The sequence below is a fragment of the Rhinolophus ferrumequinum genome, chromosome 12 (assembly GCF_004115265.2).
Source record: "Rhinolophus ferrumequinum isolate MPI-CBG mRhiFer1 chromosome 12, mRhiFer1_v1.p, whole genome shotgun sequence".
NCBI lineage: Eukaryota > Metazoa > Chordata > Mammalia > Chiroptera > Rhinolophidae > Rhinolophus > Rhinolophus ferrumequinum.
Window position 1 is genome coordinate 20683410 of NC_046295.1, and position 23559 is coordinate 20706968.

The window sequence follows — 23559 nt, forward strand, 5'->3', positions numbered from 1 at the left end:
GATGCATGTCCAGCTTACTCCTAATGTATCTCAAAAGGAAAAGTTTCCTCCTTGCGGTTGTAGTGGGTGATCTGATTTGCCCCACCTACACCAATCCACAGCGCAGAGACATGAATCTTTCCACAGTTTTTTCAGATTTGTCTTCACGTCAGTGGAGGTGTTATTCCCTACTTGCTAATAACAAGCCCAAAGGCCCAACAATTGTCCCCTCTCTGTAGTGTCTTACGTTTGGTTGCAGAGAGCTGGGATTTATACTGCCCTCGGACCAGCCGGCAGGTAGACCCATCTCCATTGCAAACTCCACAGTTATCTTCCTTGACGGTGCTTCCCAGCTGGTGATCACAGCCAACAATCTAACAAGAAAGAGAGATGTGTAATTCAACCGGGTGCCCCCTGAAGGACAGACGCCCTGTGAGGCCCATCACCACCAAATGACCCTCCCACCGTCCTTGTGGAGGGGCAAAACAGGCTTCCCATGAAGTGGACAGAATTCAGCTGGAATTGGAATCAGACTAAGGAAGAAAAAAACAACATGGGTAAGGATGTTTTCATAGTTCAAATATACAAACAGAAAGAAAAGTGGGGGTAGGGGGAGGAGAAAACAGAGGAGGGAGGAGAGAGAGAAAGAGAAGGAGGAGGAGGGAGTTAGCCAGGGTGAGAAGGTGAGAGAGAGGGGAAAATCTTGCACTATTGATATTATACAACGTTAATTCAAAAATAATTCCCACTGTCAATAATTATGATTCACCAAAATCACACACACAAAAACGCAAACAGGAAGTAACAGGAACAAGTTTAAGACTAATCTCCATGTTCCGGGTGCTCCTTAGCATGTAAGATGCCTAGTGGTAGGAGTTTTGTATCTTGGGTTCATTGACGTAGTCCGAACCACGAGAACAGTGCTTGGCAAATTGTGGGATTTCCATAAATACTTGCTGAATGATAATGAGAATACTTCTTTTCCTAGCTAGCACTTCGACTAAAAGAAGAGAAACAGAATCACGACGTCAGCCAACAGAAACAAGGTTAGCGCATGTGCGTGTGGTGGAACAGAAGGGTTGACACGGCGGGCAGCAGACATGACCAGCACCTGTGCTGTGCCTGGCCCACAATACACATATCTCATTCATTCTCACAACAATCATGGAAAATAGCCTCGTTTTATAGGTGAGGTCATGAATCTCGCCAAGGTCACTTAGTTCATAATTAGCCAAGTTTTAAAATCAACAAAATATTTATGCTCTGTCCAAGTCAGGCTTAACAAAATCACACACATTTATCAAGTAGATGGGTAAACTCATTTGTATTTTTACTCTTTCCTTTTCAATGTACAAGCTAAAAAAGATTCAATCCAAACCATACTCTTGTACCTCTATAGTTCTCGTTAGATCTAATATCAAAAGACATTCCACTCCCAAACTATTTCAACTACTGTCTTGGACAAAATAAAAAGAGAACTGTAGTGACATTTCAAGAGTCTTATCTCCACAAAGTTTCCACAATTTGTCCTGTGTTTCAAAAATCTGGTGGTTATGGTGACCTTTCTTTGAGGTTCGATTTTCCTTTCAGTACCTTTATTGAATAATTGCAAACACCTGTTTAGGCAAAGGTTGAAAAAATACAATTACTTAGTATTGTGTTTTTAAATGTAATGTATTTTTAAACGTGTTAATATGTATCTTTTTCAAGAAAAACATACAGGCATCTTTAAAAATAGATGGCAAAGCACCAACTTCCTCAAAAGTTACTCATTTTTTGAACTATAAAGATGTCAAGAAAACCTAGTGCCCGGCTCTTAAGTGGGGAGCAAAGGTGGGCTGGCTTCACCCCCGGGGGTTTACTGGGGTGAAGCAGCAATAGCGATGCCCCCCAGTATGTTCAGAGGCTGCAGTGAGGCCATGTCAGAACTCACCCAGCCTTCGTCCCTGCAGAACCAAGCACAGGCTGGCTTCAGACTCCTTCCATGTCTATGACTGCAGTGAAATTGTTTTCAACATGGACCCACACACGGGCTGAGCAATTCTGTGTTCACTCTTATATTCTGAGCACAGTGCCAAATGGGAATACACAAATAATGTATTTACAGAAAAATCATTTAATCATTCAGCCAACAGTGATCAATGATCTGCGGGGGTCAGGCCCTGTGTGAGGAGCAAAATCCAGTGGTGAGTTTAAGCACAGAGGGGCCCACCCTCATGGGACAGCGTGTCGTGGTGAGGGCACATATGACTCAAATCTTCACACACAATAAATGCAAAATGACAGTCACGATACAAGCTATAAAACATAGATACAGGGTACTCTGAGAACATAAAATATGGAGAAGCTGACCTGGTTAGAAAGGCCAGAGAAGACGTCCCTAAGGAAAAATCTTTTGAGCTGAGATATGAATAAGGAGTTGGAGGTCTCTAGACACAAGGGAGGTGTCGCTGTGAGGTTTACTATGTAGTCAGGCCTAGATACTGGCTTTTTTTTAAAAATTAAAGTTTATTGGGGTGACAGTGGTTAGTAAAGTTACAGAGGTTTCAAATGCACAATTCTGCAACACACCACCTACATAGCACACCAGCCGTGCACCACTCAGAGTCCGTTCTCCTTCCGTCACCATATATTTGATCCTGTTTATCCCCATCTACTGCCCCCTTCCCCTCTTATCCTCTGGTATCCACTAAACTATTGTCTGTGTCTATGAGTTTTTGTTTCTTCATCTGTCTTGTTCCTTCGTTGTTTTCAGTTTTATATCCCACATAGAAGTGAAGTCATATGGTTCTCGACTTTTTCTGTCTGACTTATTTCACTTAGCATAATAATCTCAAGATCCATCCATGTTGTCACAAATGGCACCATTTCATTTTTTCTTATGGTAGAATAGTATTCCATTACGTATATGTACCACATCTTCTTTATCTAATCATCTATCGAAGGACACTGGTTGTTTCCATGTCTTGGCCGCCGCAAATAAAGCTGCAATGAACCTCAGAGCACATATATCTTTACAGATAAATATTTTCATTTTTTTTTTGTGCTCCAGTGTTCAAAATCTGAAAAAATATCCCCCAGATACTAGCTTATTAGAAAGTAAGCAAAAATCAAAGTGGCAACCCACCCCCGAACCAAAATCAGTAGATTAAATTACCTGATTGCTTTTGTAGAGCTGAATCCTTTGAACAAACATGGCAATCTTCACTTAGGCAGTGTTCAAAGAATCACTGACTCTACTGTTGTTGTTTGGGGTTGGAAAGAGATGACCTGTATCTTATAAGACACTCAGCTCTGTGGAAGGGCAAGATGGGCAGAGGGCATGGGAATTTATACTCTCAGTAGTCTCGAAGCTAACGAGGTGTATTTCTGAAAGAAATTTCAGGTTTCTCAAAAGATTTAAGTTTCTCTGGAAAAATTTTAATGCACCGTGATGTCTCTAAAGGAGCCAAAAAGAAGATAATCATGAAAATCTCTTTAATCCTAAAAGTTTCTTATGGTTCTAAAGCCGTTTTAAAAAAAGAACGCTCCAGCTTCACAGATCCAAAGTAACAGTCATGTTAGGAATAGCTAAATGGAAGGTGACATACTTTAAGACTAACTTGGCCAGACCACTGAGAGCTCTCAGTGTAGGTTTATGGACCCCAGGATATGAACCAAGTCAATTCTAACTTGGCTTTGTTTAATTTCAGAATTGAAAAGACAAACATCGCCCTGACACAATTGCTTTCCCCCCTACTCTGTATCAATTCCTTTTTAAGATGCCAAAATATTCTAACTCAATTATTTTTAAAATGTGGAATACTTCATCATCAGATAAAATGTTCTTATTTTGGTCCAAGTAGAAAATTATTTGCAGTTACATCAGGAAAATCATTGTTGACATATCTCAATCTGTTGATTTTTAAATAACTGTTAGATTAATTAAAAATTAGTTGAACTATTACTTTCAGGGCTATCCTTAATAACAGAGGAAAAAAGAGGAATACAGAAATGGGCTTACTTGGAAGATATAATGTCAGACCCCTCTGGGTCTTTGCACATGCTATTATTTCTGCCTAAAACATTCTTTCCCAATTCTTTATTTGGCAAACTCCTATTCATCCTTCAAATCCCAATTGTCTCCTCCTCAAAAAGTCTTTTCCACATTCCAGAGTTAACTTATTTGTTGCTTCATGTTTCCTCAGCCTTTTGTTCATAATTACATGTGGCAGAGATTACTGGTTGCGACCCGATATCCATCTTCCCTATTTTTCTCAGTAACAGAGCATCAATTTTATTTGGGGTGGCGATACAGCCAGATAAAAGAATACATTCTCATTGGCCATGTGACCACATTGTAATTACTGAAATAAAAGTAGAAGTGTGTGGGACTCCTGGGAAGGCTACTTAAGCAAGCTCACTTGGTTGAGGAAGTCCCCTTCTGCCTTCTGCCTTTCCTCCTTCCTGTTGGCTCCAGTTGCTATTTTGAAGAATCAGACAATCCTGAGACTGGAAACCTTGCACTAAAGATGGCAGAGCAACAACATGGATGGATCTAGAGAACATTATGTTAAGTGAAATAAGTCAGACAGAGAAAGATAAGTACCATATGATCTCACTTATTTGCGGATTCTAAAGAAAAGAATAAGTGAATGAACTAATCAGAAACAGTTTGGGAAACAATGAGGAAAAACTGAGGGTTGCTAGATGGGCGGGAGGGGTGGGGAGTGGGGGGGAGGGTGAGGGGATTGGAGGGCAGTCGGTGACCACAGGATGGCCACGGGGTTTGAAAATTAATCTGGGGAACGTAATTTGGTGGTTACCAGAGCGTAAGGGGGTTGGGGGGTGGGGGATGAGGGTGAGGGGGATCAAATGTATGGTGATGGAAGGGGAGCTGACTCTGGGTGGTGAACACACAGTGTGATTTATGGATGATGTGATACAGAATTGCACAACTGAAATCTATGTAATTCTACTAACAATTGTCACCCCAATAAATTAAAAATAAATTAAAAAAAAAAAAAAGATGGCAGAGCAGAAAGAGAAAAAGCCTGGAACCCTCCTTGAATTGATGACATCTTGACTTCTTTTTCATGGGAGAGTAAATCCTTTATGTGCTTAAGCTTCTATTATTTGGGGGTTTCTTTTATATATACTCAATTAGAATAGTTGTACAATTTATATTGAGTTTAATCTATTAAAACGTCTGTCTCCATACCCGATCATGGACTATTTGAGACCCCGTTTATTAATCTTCGTATTTCTGCTCCTTAGCTCAGTGTCTGACATCTGAGATGTCCAATGGGTGTTGGTGGATTAGTGAAACACGTAACACCAAACATAATGATTTGCTAATAATTGCAATGTAGGTTACATATAGGCAACCTTAGACTGCCAACATTGATGATGTATACAAAAATATGCATATGTGTGTATGTTTATGTGTGTGTGTGTGTGTGTATGTTTGTATCTGTGTAAACAGAGAAACAGACATACCATGAATGACAACTAGAGGCTAAACCTAAACCTCTGACCTGATGCATGAACAAGAATTACTGTAAAAGGCCGTACTTTTTAAGAGACTATTTCCTAAGTGCACCTATGCTGATTATTAGCGAAATGTCATGGACGGCAGCGCTCAGTTCACTGAGTTCCCAGACCCACCCATTCTGGACAAAACATTAAAGTGAGGTAATGCCCACTCATAACTTTGGCAACTGCATGAAATTTTTTGTACGGGATGAAAAACTAACTGATATTTTGCCCTAATGCAGCTTATTAGTGTTCTGCTACTAGGTGTCAGCTCGGTACAGTGGTCTAACCTCTCTCCCACCCCATCCAAAATGACTGTATAGTACTGAATTTTTTTCTTTGTTACAAAAATTTTGTCTCAGGTGACATAAAAACTGAGATGCTCTAAAATGTTTTAGGTGTTTAAACACCACTAGTGGGTTATCAACTTTTGCTTGTCTACCTTAAGAGATTGCTTTTTGCCTACATAGATTATACATACACATGCACACAGACCTGCAGTCCTGCGTCTTTTGAGTAGAACACACACACAGAAAACCGATGATTTTCCTTCATTCTCCTTAAGGAATTACTCAATGTAGAGGAAAAAACACTCGCTAAACAAAAAAGTAGAACTGTAACATCCAATCCAAGTTGGCTCATAGGCTTTTAGCTTGTCGTGCAGATTTTAGGCATCAAGCCGACAGTATGTGCTGATAGGGGTTTCTTCCTTTACAGAGCTGAGAGCAAGTGAACAGGCAGAACACAAGACTGGAACTCTCTAGACACTGAAATATGTATAATAAAATGTCTTCACTAGGAGCCACAGGAGAAAGATCACCACGTGGATAATGTGGAGAATGTAAATAAACACGACCCATAAGCAGATACCATGCTCCAGACTGACATGCGTAGATGGGTTCACACTGGCCACAGTTCAAATGGTTTCCCATAAGAACCTCAATTTCTAGCATTAAATACTGAGCCAGTGATGTCAAGCTTTTCTTGGTCCAACACCATGAGGTAAGAAACTTTTAAATCCCTTTATTTTCAGCACTGGGAAAGACAAATATGGAAAACTAAACTCTGCAAATCTGATCGCAGCTGCTTTTATTTATAATTATTTAATTCAGATAGAACTTTATGGGGAAGAGTGTGCTTTTACATACATTATAAATCATTTGCTATTTACGTTAATAGGGAAGATAGTATATTTCCAACCTTATCTTCAAAAGTTTAGATATTGACTTGTTTATTCTTTACCTTATTAAACAAAGATGTACAGCTTATACATACGACACAACACAATAAAATCTTGAAAAAAAAGGAAGAAAATGGACAAAGAGAAAAATGACGGTAAGAAAGATAAGGCCAGAAATGAGAGAACTACACAGAATGCACACTGTGAAGTCCTATACATTTGCTGAGTGGGGGTCACCTAGATGGGAGCTTCCTAGAAAATAGGAAAACGTGGGGAGTTACAAGGGTCACGGCACCAACTGGGTCATTTAGAAAATGTATAGGGTAGTTCATTCCTTGTAGTAGATAGTCAATAAATATTTACATAATGAATGAATGACAAACTGGCTCAGGGGAACCACAATTACTCAAAGTACTGAAATCCTAGACATAGTTCTGCTATGAGTTTTCTGAAAGACAATGCCATGTAACAATGTGCCAATAACATCTCAGCAAATAAACACAAGGAGTTTCAAAGAACTGGTTCTTCAACAACCTTTGATAAACTCTAATGGTCAGGGAACATATGACAAAAGCAAATTTAGGAAGTCAAAACTAATCATCCAGGCACAGAACATTGTGATGGTCTGACTTAAGCTAAGCATAGACTTTACAGCACTTAGAGCTGGGCTGGCGAAAACATGGCACATGTGCAGCTGTTTTTCATGCTGGGATCCACAGCAGACATTGCTAATCAAGTGCAGCACTCTTTGCCACTGCAACTTTATGTGGTACCAGATCCTCTATGACACTGTACTCCAGAAGTCAAATTCAATGGAGTGTGGCCATCATGTGAGGAGAATAAAACAATTTACCATTCCAGAGACAGAAAAGCAAATTGGTTATCTTTCAGGCAATTCTCCACAAATACTTCTCTTAAGATTAACACACTCTTACGATTTCAATAATTTCAAGTACAGCTTATAATACTGAGGTATAGTGAAGATGAAGCACTTGCCCAAGGTCACATAGCTGGTAAATAACAAAGCCAAATTCCAACTTGAGATTCCTGACTAAGTTATAGTCAGATGCCTATAAACCATGAACACATACGCTACACAGCATTTATTATGACAGTGGTGAACAGTGATAACAAGGTTGAATATTTGTATTAAGAGTACCCCCATTAGAGACAGACATATGCACAAGGATGAATAGATGGTTTCATCTGTATATGTGACTTGGAAGCACATAAAGGAAGTAATCGGGAAGGTACCACTCCCCAGCTAAACCTTTGCTCTGCATCTCCTTGACTACCCCCAGCCCCACCCTCACATACATATGCATATACATACCCCACACTTCTCATGGTTTGCTATGGGGGCCCCAATTTCCTCCTTTACACACTTGTTTCTTTTCAATTATGGTTTTCAATATGAGAAAATAGAATCCCTGGTCATTCACAAAGGTGCTAATAGTGGTCCATGAGCTATGTTTAGTATTTCTAAAAGCCTAATGGAAATATATTTAACTGCAATAAAACCACATAAAGTCACCAAAACACCAACCATCTCATTATACAAGTAAGCTGAATCCTGATTTTTATTGCATTTATTCTTAATTGTACTCAGGTCTTTAAGTCATAAAATGGGAAAACAAATTATTACTTAATACAGTCAATGTTTTGAGTAAATGGAAACTTCCAATACACAAGGCCCGTAGGAAAAACATAATAAAGGACCCCTTTGTGTTAAAAAGTTGGGAACCACTGGTGTAGTCCTTTGTTTGTTGTTCCAATACCTTTGGGAGGACTAACATATGAAGTTGTTGATTATACTTAAATTAAACCAAATCAACTGAGCATGAGGCACTGTGCTGGCTATTATGGTGCTGCAGGGAATACACATAAGTAGTAGGCATGGTCCCAACCGAGGGTGAATGGGTTTAATCAGATAATTTCCTCAAAATAGGTGAGAACAGAAAAGGAGTAAAATCATTAAGACTAAAGGTCAAAGGGGCATGGAGGAGGGGAAAGCCATCTGGAGAAGGGAAAGTATAATATACAGGTTTTCCAAACACTTGCTGTATTTAGGTACAATATGTATCTTCTCAGTTAATTCTTATAATATCCCTGATTAGCTAAAATTATGTCTATTTTACAAAAATAAAACTGAGACTCAGAAAGGTTCAATGACTTGCCCAAGATCACAATACTAGGAATTCATGTTGATGGATTTGGAATCCAGGCTATGTCATAGAGGAGTGATCCCTCAATTCTGTGATATATTATGTTCCTCTTGGGGGTTAAAGGTCAGTAAAGAGACAAGGAAAAGGAGGATGAACATGCTTCTGTCAGCCACACCTTGTTGCCAAAAGCAAAACCAGCTCTAAATACTAAAACTGAGCATCAGGAAAAGAGTGTGATCTTCAAAGACGTAAAGATAAGACCTGAAACAGTATTGCATAGAAGAAAGCACAGGTACTGAACTTGTGGACTTTGGGTTCAGAGAGAATTTTATGAATGTGACCTCAAAGGCAAGGGAAGTAAAAGCAAAAATAAATGAGTGGGACTATATCAAACTAAAAAGTTTCTGCACAGCAAAAGTAACCATCGACAAAACTAAGAGGCAACCAACCGAATGGGAGAAGATATTTGCAAATACTATCTCCGATAAGGAGCCAATATACAGAAAATATAAAGCACCTGTACAACTCAACAACAACAACAAAAACAATCTAATTAAAAAATGGGCAGCGGGCCGGAACTGACACTTCTTCCAAGAAGACATACAAACGGCCAACAGATATATGAAAAAATGCTCAACTTCACAAGCTGTTAGGGAAATCAAAACCATAATGAGTTACCACCTCACCCCAGTTAGAATGGCTATCATCAACAAAAGAATAACAAGTGTTGGAGAGGCTATGAAGAAAAAGGAACCCTCATACACTGCTGGTGGGAATGTAAATTGAAACAACCGCTATGGAAAACAGTATGAAGATTCTTCAAAAAATTAAGAATAGAATTACCATATAACCCAGCAATTCCTCTCCTGGGTATCTACCACCAAAATCTGAAAACATTTATCCGTAAAGATATATGTACCCCTATGCTCATTGCGGCATTATTCACAGTGGCCAAGACATGGAAACAACCAAAATGCCCTTTGATATTAATAGATGATTGGATAAAGAAGATGTAGTGTATATATACAATGGAATATTACTAACCATAAGAAAAAATGAAATACTGCCATTTGCGACAACACGGATGGATCTTGATTATCATGCTGAGCGAAGTAAGTCAGACAGAAAAAGTCGAGAACCATATGACTTCACTCATATGAAATATATAAAACTGAAAGCAACAAATGAACAAGACAAACAAACAAATAAACAAAAACTCATAGATACAGACAATAGTTTAATGGTTACCAGAGGATAAGGGGGTAGGGTGGTAAAAGAAGGAAAATTGGTTCAAATATATGGTGATAGAAGGAGAACTGGCTCCGGGTGGTGAACAGACAGTGTAACATATAGATGATGTATCATAGACATGAACACTTGAAACCTATATAATTTTACTAACCAATGTCACCCAAATAAATTTAATAAAAATTAAAAAAATATATATAAGAAGTGGGATCTTTGCAAGTATAGCAAGTATATCCTCATGGGCAGGCCTTTTTTTTTTTTTTTTTTTTTTTAAGCAAGCAAATACATTAAACAAAATTAGTTACTTTTGTTCATTAGCTACAGACACGTCATGGAAATGCTGGTAAAGACCCACAGGTTATTAGGCTAAGTGATGAGGTGTGGCTCTTTTGCACACTCATACCCACCTACGTGGAAAACAGAATTATGTGAAAGCATTAACTCTTTTTCCTCCAGGCAAAGATTTTCCAAAGGGACCCTCCCTATGTATGGCATTTCTCTCCTCTGGGTTTACCCATCACTGGTAGGACTGCTTAGTTTTCTCCTGGATTCACCAGAGTCCTTATAATGGCCCACAAGGTCCTATATCATCTAACTGAATTACCTCTCCATCCGACCTCATCTCCCTCTGGCTCACTCTCCTTGCTGTCTTCAAACACACTGAGCCCTTTCTCATCTTAGAACAGCACATCTGTCACCTCTGACTGGAGCATTCTTCCCTGGACACCTCTATATCAGCTGTCTCCTTTAAATCTTCTGGAAACTTTCACCTCTTCAATAAGGCCTTCTTTGACCAGACTATTTAAAGCTGATTTCCTCCCTAGAACCAAGTTCTCTTAACCTGACCAAGTTTTTCCTTTTATTCTATGGCACTTCTTTTGTAATACAATATAATTGGCTCGTTTATTAAGTTTATTTTTTTTTATCTCCTACTAGACCATACACCACAAAGTATCTAATAATATAACAATTAATAAAAGAATGAATTAAATACATTGTAGATCTCACTAATCCAGAATTTCACTTGCCAGCAGTTGACTACGGGCGGAAAATACTAAATGGAAAATTCCAGAAATAAACAATTCTGCAGTTTTAAGTTGCTCACGCTTCTGAGTGGCGTGATGAAATTTCCTGCCATCCCTGGTGAGAGGTGAATCATCCCTTTGTCCCGCGTCTCCATGTTATAAGATGCTTCCCGCCCATTAGTCACTTAGTAGCCATCTCAGTTATCAGATCAGCTGCCACGGTATCACAACGCTCGTGTTCAGGTAACCCTTGTTTTATTTAATGGCTTTGCAGAGCGTAATGCTGGCAATTCAAATGTGCCAGAGAGAAGCCATGAAGGGCTTCCTTTAACTGAAAAGGTGAAAGTTCTACATTTAATAATAAGAATAAAAAAATCGTACGCTGTGGTTGCTAAGCTCTACGGTAAGAATGCATCTTTTAATCATGAAATTGTGAAGGCAAAAGAAATTTGTGCTAGTTTTGGTGTTGCACCTCAAATTGCAAAAGCTGTGGCCATAGTGCATATTAAGTGTCCCCTGAAGGTGGAAAAGGTGTTAAATTTGTGGGTGGAAGACACGAACAGAAAACGTGTTCCGACTGACAGCAGTGTACTTGTGCCAGCAAGCACTGAGCCTGTATGAAGACATCAGCAAGGGACCCCCTGAAATGAGTGACCACATTCACATATTTCTTCTTACAGTGTATTGTTATAATTGTTCTATTTTATTACTAGTTATTGTTGTTAGTATCTTACTGTGCCTAATTTATAAATTAAACTTTATCATAGGTATGTATGTCTGTATAGGGAAAAATATAGTATATACAGGGTTCGGTCCTATTTGAGGTTTCAGGCATCCAATGGGGATCTTAGCTTGTATGCCTTGTGGACAAGGGGACTACTGTATATGCAACGCTTTACGGGACAGGGATATATTATGGTTTCAAAGAACTATCCTTCTTGTCCCAGCCTAGAACATAACAGCTTATATCACTTAAACTCCCTGCCACTAGTTCCAAAGACCAAAAAAGAGCTCTCTGTCAAAAAGATCTCTGTGGATGCATCAGTTTTTAGTACTGTAATCTGAGAGTTTAATTTCTGCTTGTCACTTTGCCTGCTACGTTTCTAGTCCTTCATCGGTTACTCCAGAATTGCCTTGGGGTATAAATGCTTATTATTTCCAAGCGAGTCTCCCTCTGACCTCTTTTCCACTAGGCACAGTGCTTTGGGCATCACATGGTAGCTCTGACACCAACTCTAGACCTGGACACTCATTTTGGACTTGATCTCCTTAGTGCCTGATTCTTGGCTCTTCCAAAGGATCTGTAGCTTGGACAGCCCCCTGGCCTGACTCTTCCTATTACTCTGTGTGAACTGTAGCCCTTTGGCTGGTCTCTGGCTGGACCAGAGCCACAGTCCTTCTCTATCTTCAACCTACCTACCCCCACCCCCATCAAAGTGTAGGAACTTCATCGACCTCTGTGGTTAGTCTAAAGGAGGACCTGGTTTCATAGGACTTAAATTTGGCCAGTTACTTTTTATGAATCACATTTTATCCTCTTTGTTGTTGGAGCTAGAGATATTTTCCTGGGCTCTTCATTAGCTTGCTTACCCTGCAGTTCTAGAGATACTGGGGGATTGTCACTGGTTCTATGGTGTTTATATCATAAAGTAAATGAAAGACAAAGAAGATGGCAGTGGTAGGGGTATAAGACAGCGGACAGAAAGAGCGGTGAATGTATTCAGTTGCAAACCTTTTTAAGAGTTTTCCCTGTGCTGCCTTTCTTAAGATCAAGAACCTGATTTATCTAATGGCTGGATAAACATCATGAAAGGCAAAAAAGGAATGGCTAAGTCTCATTTCCAACATTTATTAGATTTCTCAGGTACTACCAGTCTGATTTATTGTGCTCCTTTCTTATTTATTTTAGGGTCTGTTTTTAGTTAAATTAGTTTGTCTGGTAGTCTTCAGCAGAAAATTCTAAGAATTAACCTAGTATAGACATGTGCGCACACAGACACCCAAATCCATTCTCAGCACATGGTCAGAGGACTTTTCTTTAACAAGCTGCCTTCTCCCTTCTTGGCTTCCAAAATTGGGGTGTCTGGAGAATGTGAAACAAAATTATACAGAGGCCTGACCTCTGGCCTTGCTTCTGTCTCTCAGACTGTGAAGTACCCAAGAGGGAAAGTGTTGAATTTGGCCTCACTTCACATGGCATTAACTGTAATTCTTTGTGAATTGTGGTGACATCATGGTATACTTTGACATCACTGCTCAGACTCCCTTCTGGGCATACAGTACATCATTTTTGTTCAAATACAACAGTCCTTTGTTGAGAAGAAAGGATAGCAGCTGGTCTTCTGCCCTGGTACAAATGTGGCTCGTACTGGAATGTGTCTGTTCAGTAAGTCACCACAAAGTAGGCATTCTGCTACAATGGCCAGAACTCGTGCACGCAGCTCTGGAAAATTTTGTGAAAATTTATATCTAAGGAGTTCAAAATCCAGATATGGGCCACAAGTCAGCAAATTCCTGCATACAATAAAGCTCTCATTTACATGTCTGAATATGCTATCTGAAGTTAATATTCAAAAGCAATAGTATGCTGGCTGGAAGTGGGTGTCAAGGTTAGAGGTGAAGAAAAAGGAAAGGTAAAGAGGGACGTATCTGTCTCTCAAAACAGTTTTCCTCCCATTATAATTGTTCAAGCGTCTCAAATCCCCAAGACAGGAGGGCTTCTGCCATTCCTTGGCTCTCAAGTCAATTCCTGGGTACTTCTCAAAACGTATTACTTTATACTAATGAAGCTTTTGAATGGTCCTATTAGTATTCTGGTTCAAAGTCAGTCAAAGACGTCTTCAGTTGATATATTTCTTTTCTTTTCTTTCCCTCGGTTCTCTACTGCCATTTCTGTCTCAGAGTAAAGCCTGAGAAAATTGATCAAAGCAGAGTTTATGCAAAAATATCATCTGTAAAATAACTCCAAACTTCTGTTCCATCTGGCTGTAATGCCTACACAAGGCAGAAAATTTTCAGATCAGCTTGAGAAACTGAAGGTTTAGTTTAAGAATAATATAAGATTATTCCCAGAGGAGTAAGTCATATCATATAATATTTGAGACAGTAAGCTTCTTTTATTGAAAAAAATATGATTTTTTTTTCTTTGTCACAGAACAAATGGAGCCACGATATGATTCTCGGTTGTACCATGAGCCTTATAATTATTAAAAGTATTTTTTCTCTCTCTGGACATATGCCACTTAGACCAACCAGACTAGTGTCCCATCTCAGCCTTTAACCACACATTCACTTCCCTGGCCACTGCTTAACCTGGAACATTATTACTTACACCCAGAATCCACCTGCTGTATAACCCTAGGCCATGAAAGAGGCAGCATGACATCGTGGGCGGGACAAACGACTCAACCCGGATGTAATGATTTATATAATCACTTGCGTGAATACATCACACACCCTCAGTCTGAGATTCAGTTCTTCCATGAGTTTTAAGAGAATAATAAGATCTACTTTATATACTTTTTGAAAGGATTTGATGTGATAGCTTATATAAAAAGATCTAGTATAGGGTCTAGCATATAACAACTTGGACCATATATCCAGAAATTTCTGGGACAATTCTATTTTCAAACCTTCTACTTCATAGTCCCCATAATTGTCGGACCACATGTGCTGGTTACTTTGGGGGGATATATGGTCATTGCATAAATAGGAGGTATTTGCTCCTATATGTGAAAATGAATCTGAAGCTGTAAAGGAGGAGTTAGTGATCTGAGCACCTGTAGACTTACTGTCTCACAATTCTGGGTACAGGGTCAAGTTTGCAAAAGCTCAGATCTACTGCGGCCCCTCTGGAATTGACAACAGCAAATATGAAGTAAGATCCCAACCTCAGTCCTATAGAAGAAACAGACTCTCCTTTAGAGGGCAGGGCAGATGGAGCTTCATTGGAGATGTTTTTAACTTCCCTCTACCCTGACAGAGTAGCCAATGAAACAGAAGCAGCCCGGTTCACTCTGGGAAAAGACAGCTGGGAGTTTTTAAGGATTCTGTTAGAAATGAGAAAACCTCTCTGAAATGGCTGGGGAGCAGCAAATCGTCTCCTCTGCAGCCAATTTAAATGAGAGAAGAATGCTTAGGATTCTTAAAATATCCTCCCTTAACTCTCCATTCCTAGCCCACTAATCCGGTGTTAACTCAGGGCCATTTTCAAATATGTATAATGAGTAACAATCACCACATGTATTTGTTTACACAAAGTAAAGATTTCTCAAAGTCACTCTTTTCACACCTGAAGTCTGAGGAAAGATACGTTTTCAGGGGGCTGGAGCAAGAGCTTGGGGTCCTGTTTTCTCCATGGGAGCCTTCACTCACAGGGCTGTGTTGATATAACAGCTGAATTTAATGAAAGAAAGGGAGTAATCAAATCCATGTTGGTTAGAAGGAATATTCAAAATCTATTTCTCTTAATGGGGGAAGAAAACTTGGATCTGAAAGTGCAAGCCAAAAACAATTCAGTTTTTCTTCCTTTTTTTTTTTTAAGGAGGAAAAGTAGCCTTCCTGAATCTGGGAATTTGAATTGCTGATTCATCAGAATTAGCAATAAACCAATCAAACAGCAGTCACAAAGTCCTAAGAGAAAAGTGGACTGGATAATTTTTACTGGGCCAAAAATTCCCTAAGCCAGATGAAAGGTTAGCTTCTGGATGGGATTGTACTGGGCTAGAAGAAGGCTGATGGTGATCAACTTGGCCACCCTTTCAGTCTCTAGGCTTGGATAGGACAATTAGTTGCATTTTGCTGAGTCACTGCAATATTGACAGTGGCAAAATGAACTGCTGCTTGTTTTATTTTAGACGACAACAAATTCACTCAAAGGCCCTGAGATAAAAATAAATAACTGCATACATTTTTCTCATTCAGAAAGATTAAGAAAATTCCATTAGCCACCCACTTACATACATAAAAATGAATTCTTATTCTTTTCTATTGTATTCCTAGTTTAAAACCAGCTGAAACTACAAATTTCAAATTTGACAGAATTCAACAGTCAGCATGTGTCTAATTTGAGAATAAAAATAAATTAATATTTAAATTTAGAAATATTTTAAAATTCGTTTTTATGATAGTTATAATTGTTTTTTAGTCAGTTTTCTACAACTACCTAAAAAAAGTTAAAACAAAAGCTTGTATGTGTGTTATCTTCTAACCTTTCTAAAGGCACCCCAGATTACCTGCTTTAGCAACCTTACCTTCATGCTTCCTGGTAGACCACGGGCAAAGAAAAGAAGAAATTTCTATGATTCATGCAACAATCATAATTTGGCCATATTAAACCAAGTAACGTTTCTTCCACATATATTATATATAAGACATGTAATTTGAGATAACAGGTTTATATTTTTAAAATAATGTGTTCTTATCAATACAGATTTAGAATCTACGTGAAATCTAAACAAAAAGTTGCCAAATTCTGCAAGACTGAGTCTATCAAACACCACATTTGCTAGCAAAACATGATTTAACCATTTATTTTAAGGTTTTAAATGTTGTCATTTCAAATGGATTCTTCATATGGTTTTGACCTAGTCTTCATGCCACATTAAAATTCTACTATTTAAAGTTGAACTATTTCCTGTAGGTGCAGCTGTGTTACAAGGAATAATTTAGTAGGATACATATCAAAGAGAAGATGAAAACATTTGTTATTATCAACATGAGAATTTCTATGAACATGGTGGGTGCTCCCAGAACACCTAGGCATTCATTGAGTTCTCAAATGGTTTCCAACCACAATTTTTAAATTCTTTGTAATAAATGTGTCAAGAGCAAGGACAGATTTCCCTACAAGTGGTTGCTTGTCTCAGAGAGGGGTGGTCTTCCCAACTGAGGTCCACGAAGCCTCCTGCTTTGTAGCTAGTGAATTGCAGTTGTAACCGAGTTGGCAGGAGGTTGAAAATAAATACTGTCAGCCACAATTCTTCTGGGAGGGTGGGAAATTATATGAGGAAACTATAGACTGTGACAATGGACAATTCTCACTTATCAAATCTGATGTCAAGAAGAGGAAACAATAAACAGTGAAGAGGAAAAGAATTGTGATTCTTATGAAGCATCGACTTTGGGCCAGGTGTTTTGCAGAGTTCATGAAGCCTGTATACAAACTCTGGGACAGCACACATGACAAAACCAAAGCAACTTCCCCTGTCACCTACCTAGAAACGCAGAATGGAACTTGTAGCCTCTTTCTGATAAATCACTCCTATTACACTGGGTCGCCTAATGTACCCGAGAACGTTTACGGGAACAGTGTCCATGTCTGAAAGAGTAGAAACACCACATCCATGCAGCAGCCACTCACATGAGAGCACACTGTTTTAAGAAATCGTTTTTGAGGGAATGTTTGCCATCTGCTTCCAAACCAAGTCCAACACGCGTCACTAGTGTTTACTAAGTGTGCTTTTTAGTACCCAACGAAGAGCACTGTGGAGAGGAAGATGTTCCCAAAGCGCAGCTCATTGGGAGACAAGAACTTTCAGAAAAGATTCCGAGGCTTTTTCCAATAGTAAGACAATAAGTCCCTGGCAATTTATTTTCAATGCTTGCCTGTAGCTTGGCTTCAGCCCTAAGTCAGTTATTACCTTAAGCGGAGGGGAAAACATCTCCAGTAGCAGTTGGCAATACTAAGGAGAAGGGAGGAGTGCGGAGCGAGAGAATGGAAACAAACTGAACTCAGCCCAAGCAGTGCTCACATCTGGGCAGCCTAACCCCGCAGAGACCTTACAAAACCTGCCAAGGGCCAGTGATTGTGACCTCCTTGTGAACTTTTGATTCGTACCATGCAGTGTCAGAAAGGAGAAGAAAACCCAGAATGACACATTGTCAATTCCACAGCACGCTAACTGGAACACACAGTTCACACAAATAGTATCTGCCTCTGAGCCCGCTCCCAGCCTGGGTCGAGGGCCAGGGTGTGTGACAAGAAGAGTTTGGTCAAATACGAAAACACCTTTGCACTCAGCTCTGACCCACTCTGTCAAAAATAAAATAAAAACATTTGGAAAGCATGTGAAAAGAGTATTTTCATGTTAGCTTTTATTTGGGAACCTCACATAATTCGCCAAAGCAGGAAACTGTCAGCTTTAGCTCCGAAAATGTTCAAGAGGACAGTAACAGGGGTGATTCAAGTACAAATAAGGACCCTAGGCAGAGCTCTGTGAAACTCGCATTCCATATATCCCGGGGGTGCCAAAAAAATGTATGTAAGTGGACACTTTGGTCAACGTTGCTCAAGCAGTAGTTCGTCATAATCAGAAGTGTCTGGATGCTGATGGTAACCACTTTGAGCACCTCTTGTGATTGCAGAAGTCAAATGTGACTTGCATTCATCTTTTGTTATTGATATATATTGAGTATTACAGTTTTAATAGTTTTCCTTTCTTAAAATGTGTATACATTTTTTGGCACCCTCTGTATACTCCTGAAGGTACAATGCTGTCTCCAGCCTGAACCAAAAGCTGTCCATCCCATTCCTGCTCAAATTTCCTAAAGTGAGGGCAGAAGCCACTGCTGAGAACAATCATGCATTGCTTTATCGTGTGCATACTGTCAAGCTTACCTTCCTGGACCAAGTGCTTATCTGACAGTTGCACGAGTGATAACTTCTTCTGTAACGGGATTAGAACTTTGTTTAAGACATAACTGCTTACTCAACTACATGATTAGCCCTCGGTTCTAAGCAGACATGAAGGAAAAAAGGCTCTATTTTGTAAGTAGTCATTTAAATTGCAGATGTGCATTCAGCCTGCTAAACATGTACTTGCCATCATAAATCAACACCCGAATACATAGCAGGCTGTCACTCTCAGAAACATCTCATTGGTATGCAAAGCAACACAGCTATACTTTTATTTCTTTTCTGTAGACAGCATCTCACTATTTTCATGGTTATTCTCTGAGCTTGGGAGCAGCAGAGGGAGAAAAGGTAGGGAAGAATACAGGCTAGAGGAATTCAGGCACAAACGTTTGTAAACTGCCTAGAGAGGCTGGAGACGGTTCAGCATCATGATCTCCATCACAATGGGCAAGTCCTTTACTTAGCACCCGTTATATGAATGGTATTGTACTGGCTGTTAAAGGGCAAAAGACTGAACAAGGCACAGCTGTGCTTTAGAGGGCTTTATAACCTAGAAGTATGGGCCTGTAAGAGTAGGAAGCAGCGCTGGGGGGAATGAAAACGGGTGCAGCTTCTGTGGAAACCTGTGTGGAGATGCCTCATAAAATTACACAAAGAATGACCGTATGATCCCATAATTCCAGTTCTGGATATATACCTAAAAAAATTGAATGCAAGAACTTGAACAGATATCTGCAGGCCCATGTTCATAGTAGCAGTATTCACAGTAGGCAACCCAAGTGTCCATCAGCAGATGAATGGATACACAAAATGTGGTACATATTGTTAAATTAAACAAGGATATCATTAGACTGATGTGGCTCTAATGCCACAGCCTCCTAGCTAAGTAAACCAAAATATAAGCCTGTAAATGCCTCAGCGTTACAAAACAAAAAGGACAGCCAGCTAGGCTTTAAGCTATTGCCAATCAAATAATTTCGTTTCTTCACTTCTCTACTTTCTCTAAATAAGTCTTTCCCCTGGTTTCTGTCAGTAGAGCCCTCCTAACTTCTGCTTTGATGCTGCTTGATTCTAAACTCTTAACATTTATAATATGCCACACTTTATCTTTTAACAGTTCATACAATGGGTATTTGTCGTGCAGGGGACCCTGCTCGCTACGCCATGTGTCATGCGGGTCGTCCGGCGGGGTCTCTACTCCCGCTCCCCACACAAGAATGCAGGATATGGTGAGGCCAGAAAGGAACACCCACGGAGCCATAGGTAGGGGAGTCACACCACTATACTCTCGCTGGCGGCTGGATTGGAGACACAGGAACCAGGAGCCACACTGTTCGCAACCCTCACTCTGCCGCTTGCAGGCTCAGCCCCCATCTTCTTGCTAGCTCCCCCTTTTCTGCTAGCCTAGCCACGGCCGTTATATTAGTGCCCGATGGCTCACTGGTTACAGCTGACGGCCAACTAGCCACAGCTGATGGCCATTTGATCACAGTCGACGGCCATTTACTACCTGAGCCAGCACCTTTCTATGTAAGGCCGAGAGCCTGGAAACTGCTTTTTGGGGCTCTGTCCCCACAGTATTATTCAAACTATAAAAAGGAACGGAATGCTGACACGTGATACAACAGGCTCGAACCTTAAAGATATTACGCTAAGTGAAATAAACGAGCCACCAAAGGACAACTATTGCATGATTCCAATTATATAAGGTACTTAGAATAGTCAAATTCATAGAGACAGAAAGCAGAAAGATAGTTCCCAGGGGCTGAGAGAAGGGGAGAATGGGGAGTTATGGTTTAATGGGTAGGGGCTTCCATTTGGGAAGATGAAAAAGTTCTAGATGTAGAGAGATGATGGTGATGCTTAAACATCAATGTGTATGTACTTAATGCCAGTGACCTGTGTGCCTAAAGGTGGTTAAAATGCTACACTTTATGTTATGCATGTTTTACTACAATTAAAAAAAAAGGAGGTAGAAAAGCAACAGACACAATCATTAACACATACATGGAACTGAGTAAAGAAATACTCAGCCAACATAAGCTCTGATGTTTGTTTGTTGTTATGGAGGAGCTTTGTAGTGACTCTAACATCAGCTAGTCCTATGGCCACCTTCTATTGGACAAGGACAAAGTCCCCTGTGTTTGTACTTCCTGTTCTTCCATTGAGCAAGGATTCCATGGATCCAACCATATTCCACGGTGCAGTGCAGTGCAGTGCAGTGCAGTACAGTATGGAATAGTGTAACAGCTGTGGAACCAGATGGGTCTGAATTTGAATGCAAACTCTGTTGCTTAGTAGCGACATAACCCTGTTTATGCTACCACATCTCTCGATGCCGAGGTTTCTTCTTCTGTAAAACAGTACAAATCACACCTTCAAAAGTGGTTGTGAGAAGTTCATTGTAAGAATGTAAAGTTCTTAGAGTTTACTAATGGGAGCCGCTACTACTACTACTACTATTATATAATTATAACAACAATTACAGTTGTGGAAGCTGCAGAAATGAAAAAGAAAGTGGATGCTGACATACTGTGTTTCCCCAAAAATAAGACCTAGCTGGACAATGAGCTCTAATGCATCTTTTGGAGCAAAAATTAATATAAGACTGGATATAATATAATACCGGATCTTATATTACTTTTTGCTCCTAAAGACGCATTAGAGCTCATTGACCGGCTAGTTCTTATTTTCAGGGAACCATGGTATTATATGTTTTTAAAAATTGCTCTCTGCTGTTCTTCAAAACTCAAAAATGGAACTCTTATTTTACACAAAAAATTATTTTCATTCTTCAAATAACTTCACTGTCCTCTGAGAAGTTGCCCACTGATCTAAGATAAGGGAGAAAAATGGGATTATTCAGAGAGAAGGTGTCAAAATTCAGAGAGAATCCAGCATCGCAAACACATTGGTTGTGCCCTTAGTTGACCTTCCAGTCCCACCACTTCTCAATGTCTGAACTACTGGGGGTGCAAAAAAAAGTATACAAGTGGACACTTTGGTCAGCGTTCCTCAATCAGTAATTCGCCATAATCAATAATCAATAATCAGAAGTGTCTGAACACTGATCGTAACCACTTTGAGAACCTCTTGTAATTGCAGAAGTCAAATATGACTTGTATTCATCTTTTGTTATTGGTGTATATTGAGTATTACAATTTTAATAGTTTTCCTTTCTTAAAATGGCACCCTCTGTATTTATCTCCATGTGCCATACACCCCTCTACGAGGAAGGAAAGTCTTGACAAACGAGTTATAATAACAGATTATCTAGAGGAACATACTCCTTTATCAATATGGACAACTGAGAATTACCTGTCTCTATTTGCTTGAATGGGAGAAGAAAAGGGTCTATGTACTAGATTTGGGGTACAGATGGGGCTGGTTTCTCATCAGCGTAGGGAGGGTTGATGGAGGAGGTGAGATGTGAGCTGTGAATTAAAGAATGGCAGCAGTACTTTGGAACAATAAAGGCAGGTTGCCAAGTTCCCCCCAACAAATCGGAAGCAGACCAGAAGGCTGGCTTGGGGCTTGAATCCAGGTGGGTCCAGATTTCAGTGCTGGTACTGTGCTAGACACATTCCTCCAGCCTGCAAACCAGAAATTTCTTTCTTATAGCTCCACAAAAATCTTGCTGGAATCCATTAAGACAGTGTTTGAACCCCAGTGAACTTTTGGCTGAAGAAGAGAGGAGGCTCATGTTTGCAGCAGAAGGTTCATCTTGTCCTAGTACAAAAAGACTTTAGTATGAACCAAGACAGGTTTTTCATGGCTTGTCTATCAGTATTAACTTCTGAGTATATCCAGGCCATCAGATTCACCCACCAAAGGATGAAAGATGCAACTCACACTGTCCAGGGAACAGAAGAAGGACTCAAGATGGAACTATTCTCTCATAGGCAGTAGGAAGTAACGAAATCCTTTCCAACTTAGGTTGAACGAGTACATTTCTGCTACTTGTAATCAGAAGATTCTTAACATAGAGCACACGCATGTTGCCAGGAGGAACATTTATTTTCCTACCCCAAAACTAAGTGCATAGAAAGAGATTTTGTTAAGATGTACTCCTAGCATTTTTAAAAGGAGATGGCAAAAACCAAAGAAGTTAGTTTAAGGTTTTAAGAAATCTGAAAGAAAAGAAACAGAAGTGCAGGAGATAATGCCAAAGTAAATCTACAATATTCTGGATTTGAAGAGCAGTAGGCTTTATTGATAGTACAAGGTTGGAGTCAAGGGAAACAAAGATAACATAAATAAGATATGTAATTTCAAGTATAAAAAATTTTATTTTTTTCCTTTGTAAATAACCATCTGCACAGATTAAGATTTTATATTTTCATATCTTAAGATTTTAAAAAAATGTGAGTAGTTATTCTTTACCTGATATTCACCCAAATGTTCTTTGAGAAGTGTTTAATGTGGCTTCCAATTGACTTAGAAAAAATTTTCACAAGAGTTCCCTTTACCCAGAAAAATAGTTATATGTACTAGTACCTAAAGCCGGTTCTTAGCAGATCAGAGTATAGGAAGACCCACCAATGATAACAAGTTTCTCCTTTCTCTTCTTCCTGACAGAAGCTGGAAAACCAGCAGTCAACAGGGCCCCCAATCCTTGGCATCCAGTTGCAGATTTTTATAGGCCCAAAATTCTGGAAGGGTTATTTAGGAGGGAGGTGTGATTCTGAGAGGCAGTATGATAAAATGAAAATAGAGTCAGACAGGTCTGAGTTCAATTCCTAACTCAGACACTCACAAGTTATATAAACTTGGGCAAGCAAAGTAACTTTTTGGGTTGTCGTTGGGTTTCCT

The 23559-nt window shown here is 39.6% G+C and overlaps 1 protein-coding gene across 3 annotated transcripts in view; it reads right to left on the reverse strand.

Moving 5' to 3' along the window:
- The window catches only part of ADAMTSL1 (ADAMTS like 1), an 887009-nt gene that overhangs the window by 246473 nt on the left and 616977 nt on the right, over nt 1–23559 (reverse strand). For all 3 annotated transcript variants that reach the window (XM_033123965.1, XM_033123964.1, XM_033123966.1), the window contains one exon: nt 227–353. In XM_033123965.1, coding sequence (XP_032979856.1) covers nt 227–353 — 127 coding nt within the window. The remainder of the gene's footprint in view (nt 1–226; nt 354–23559) is intronic.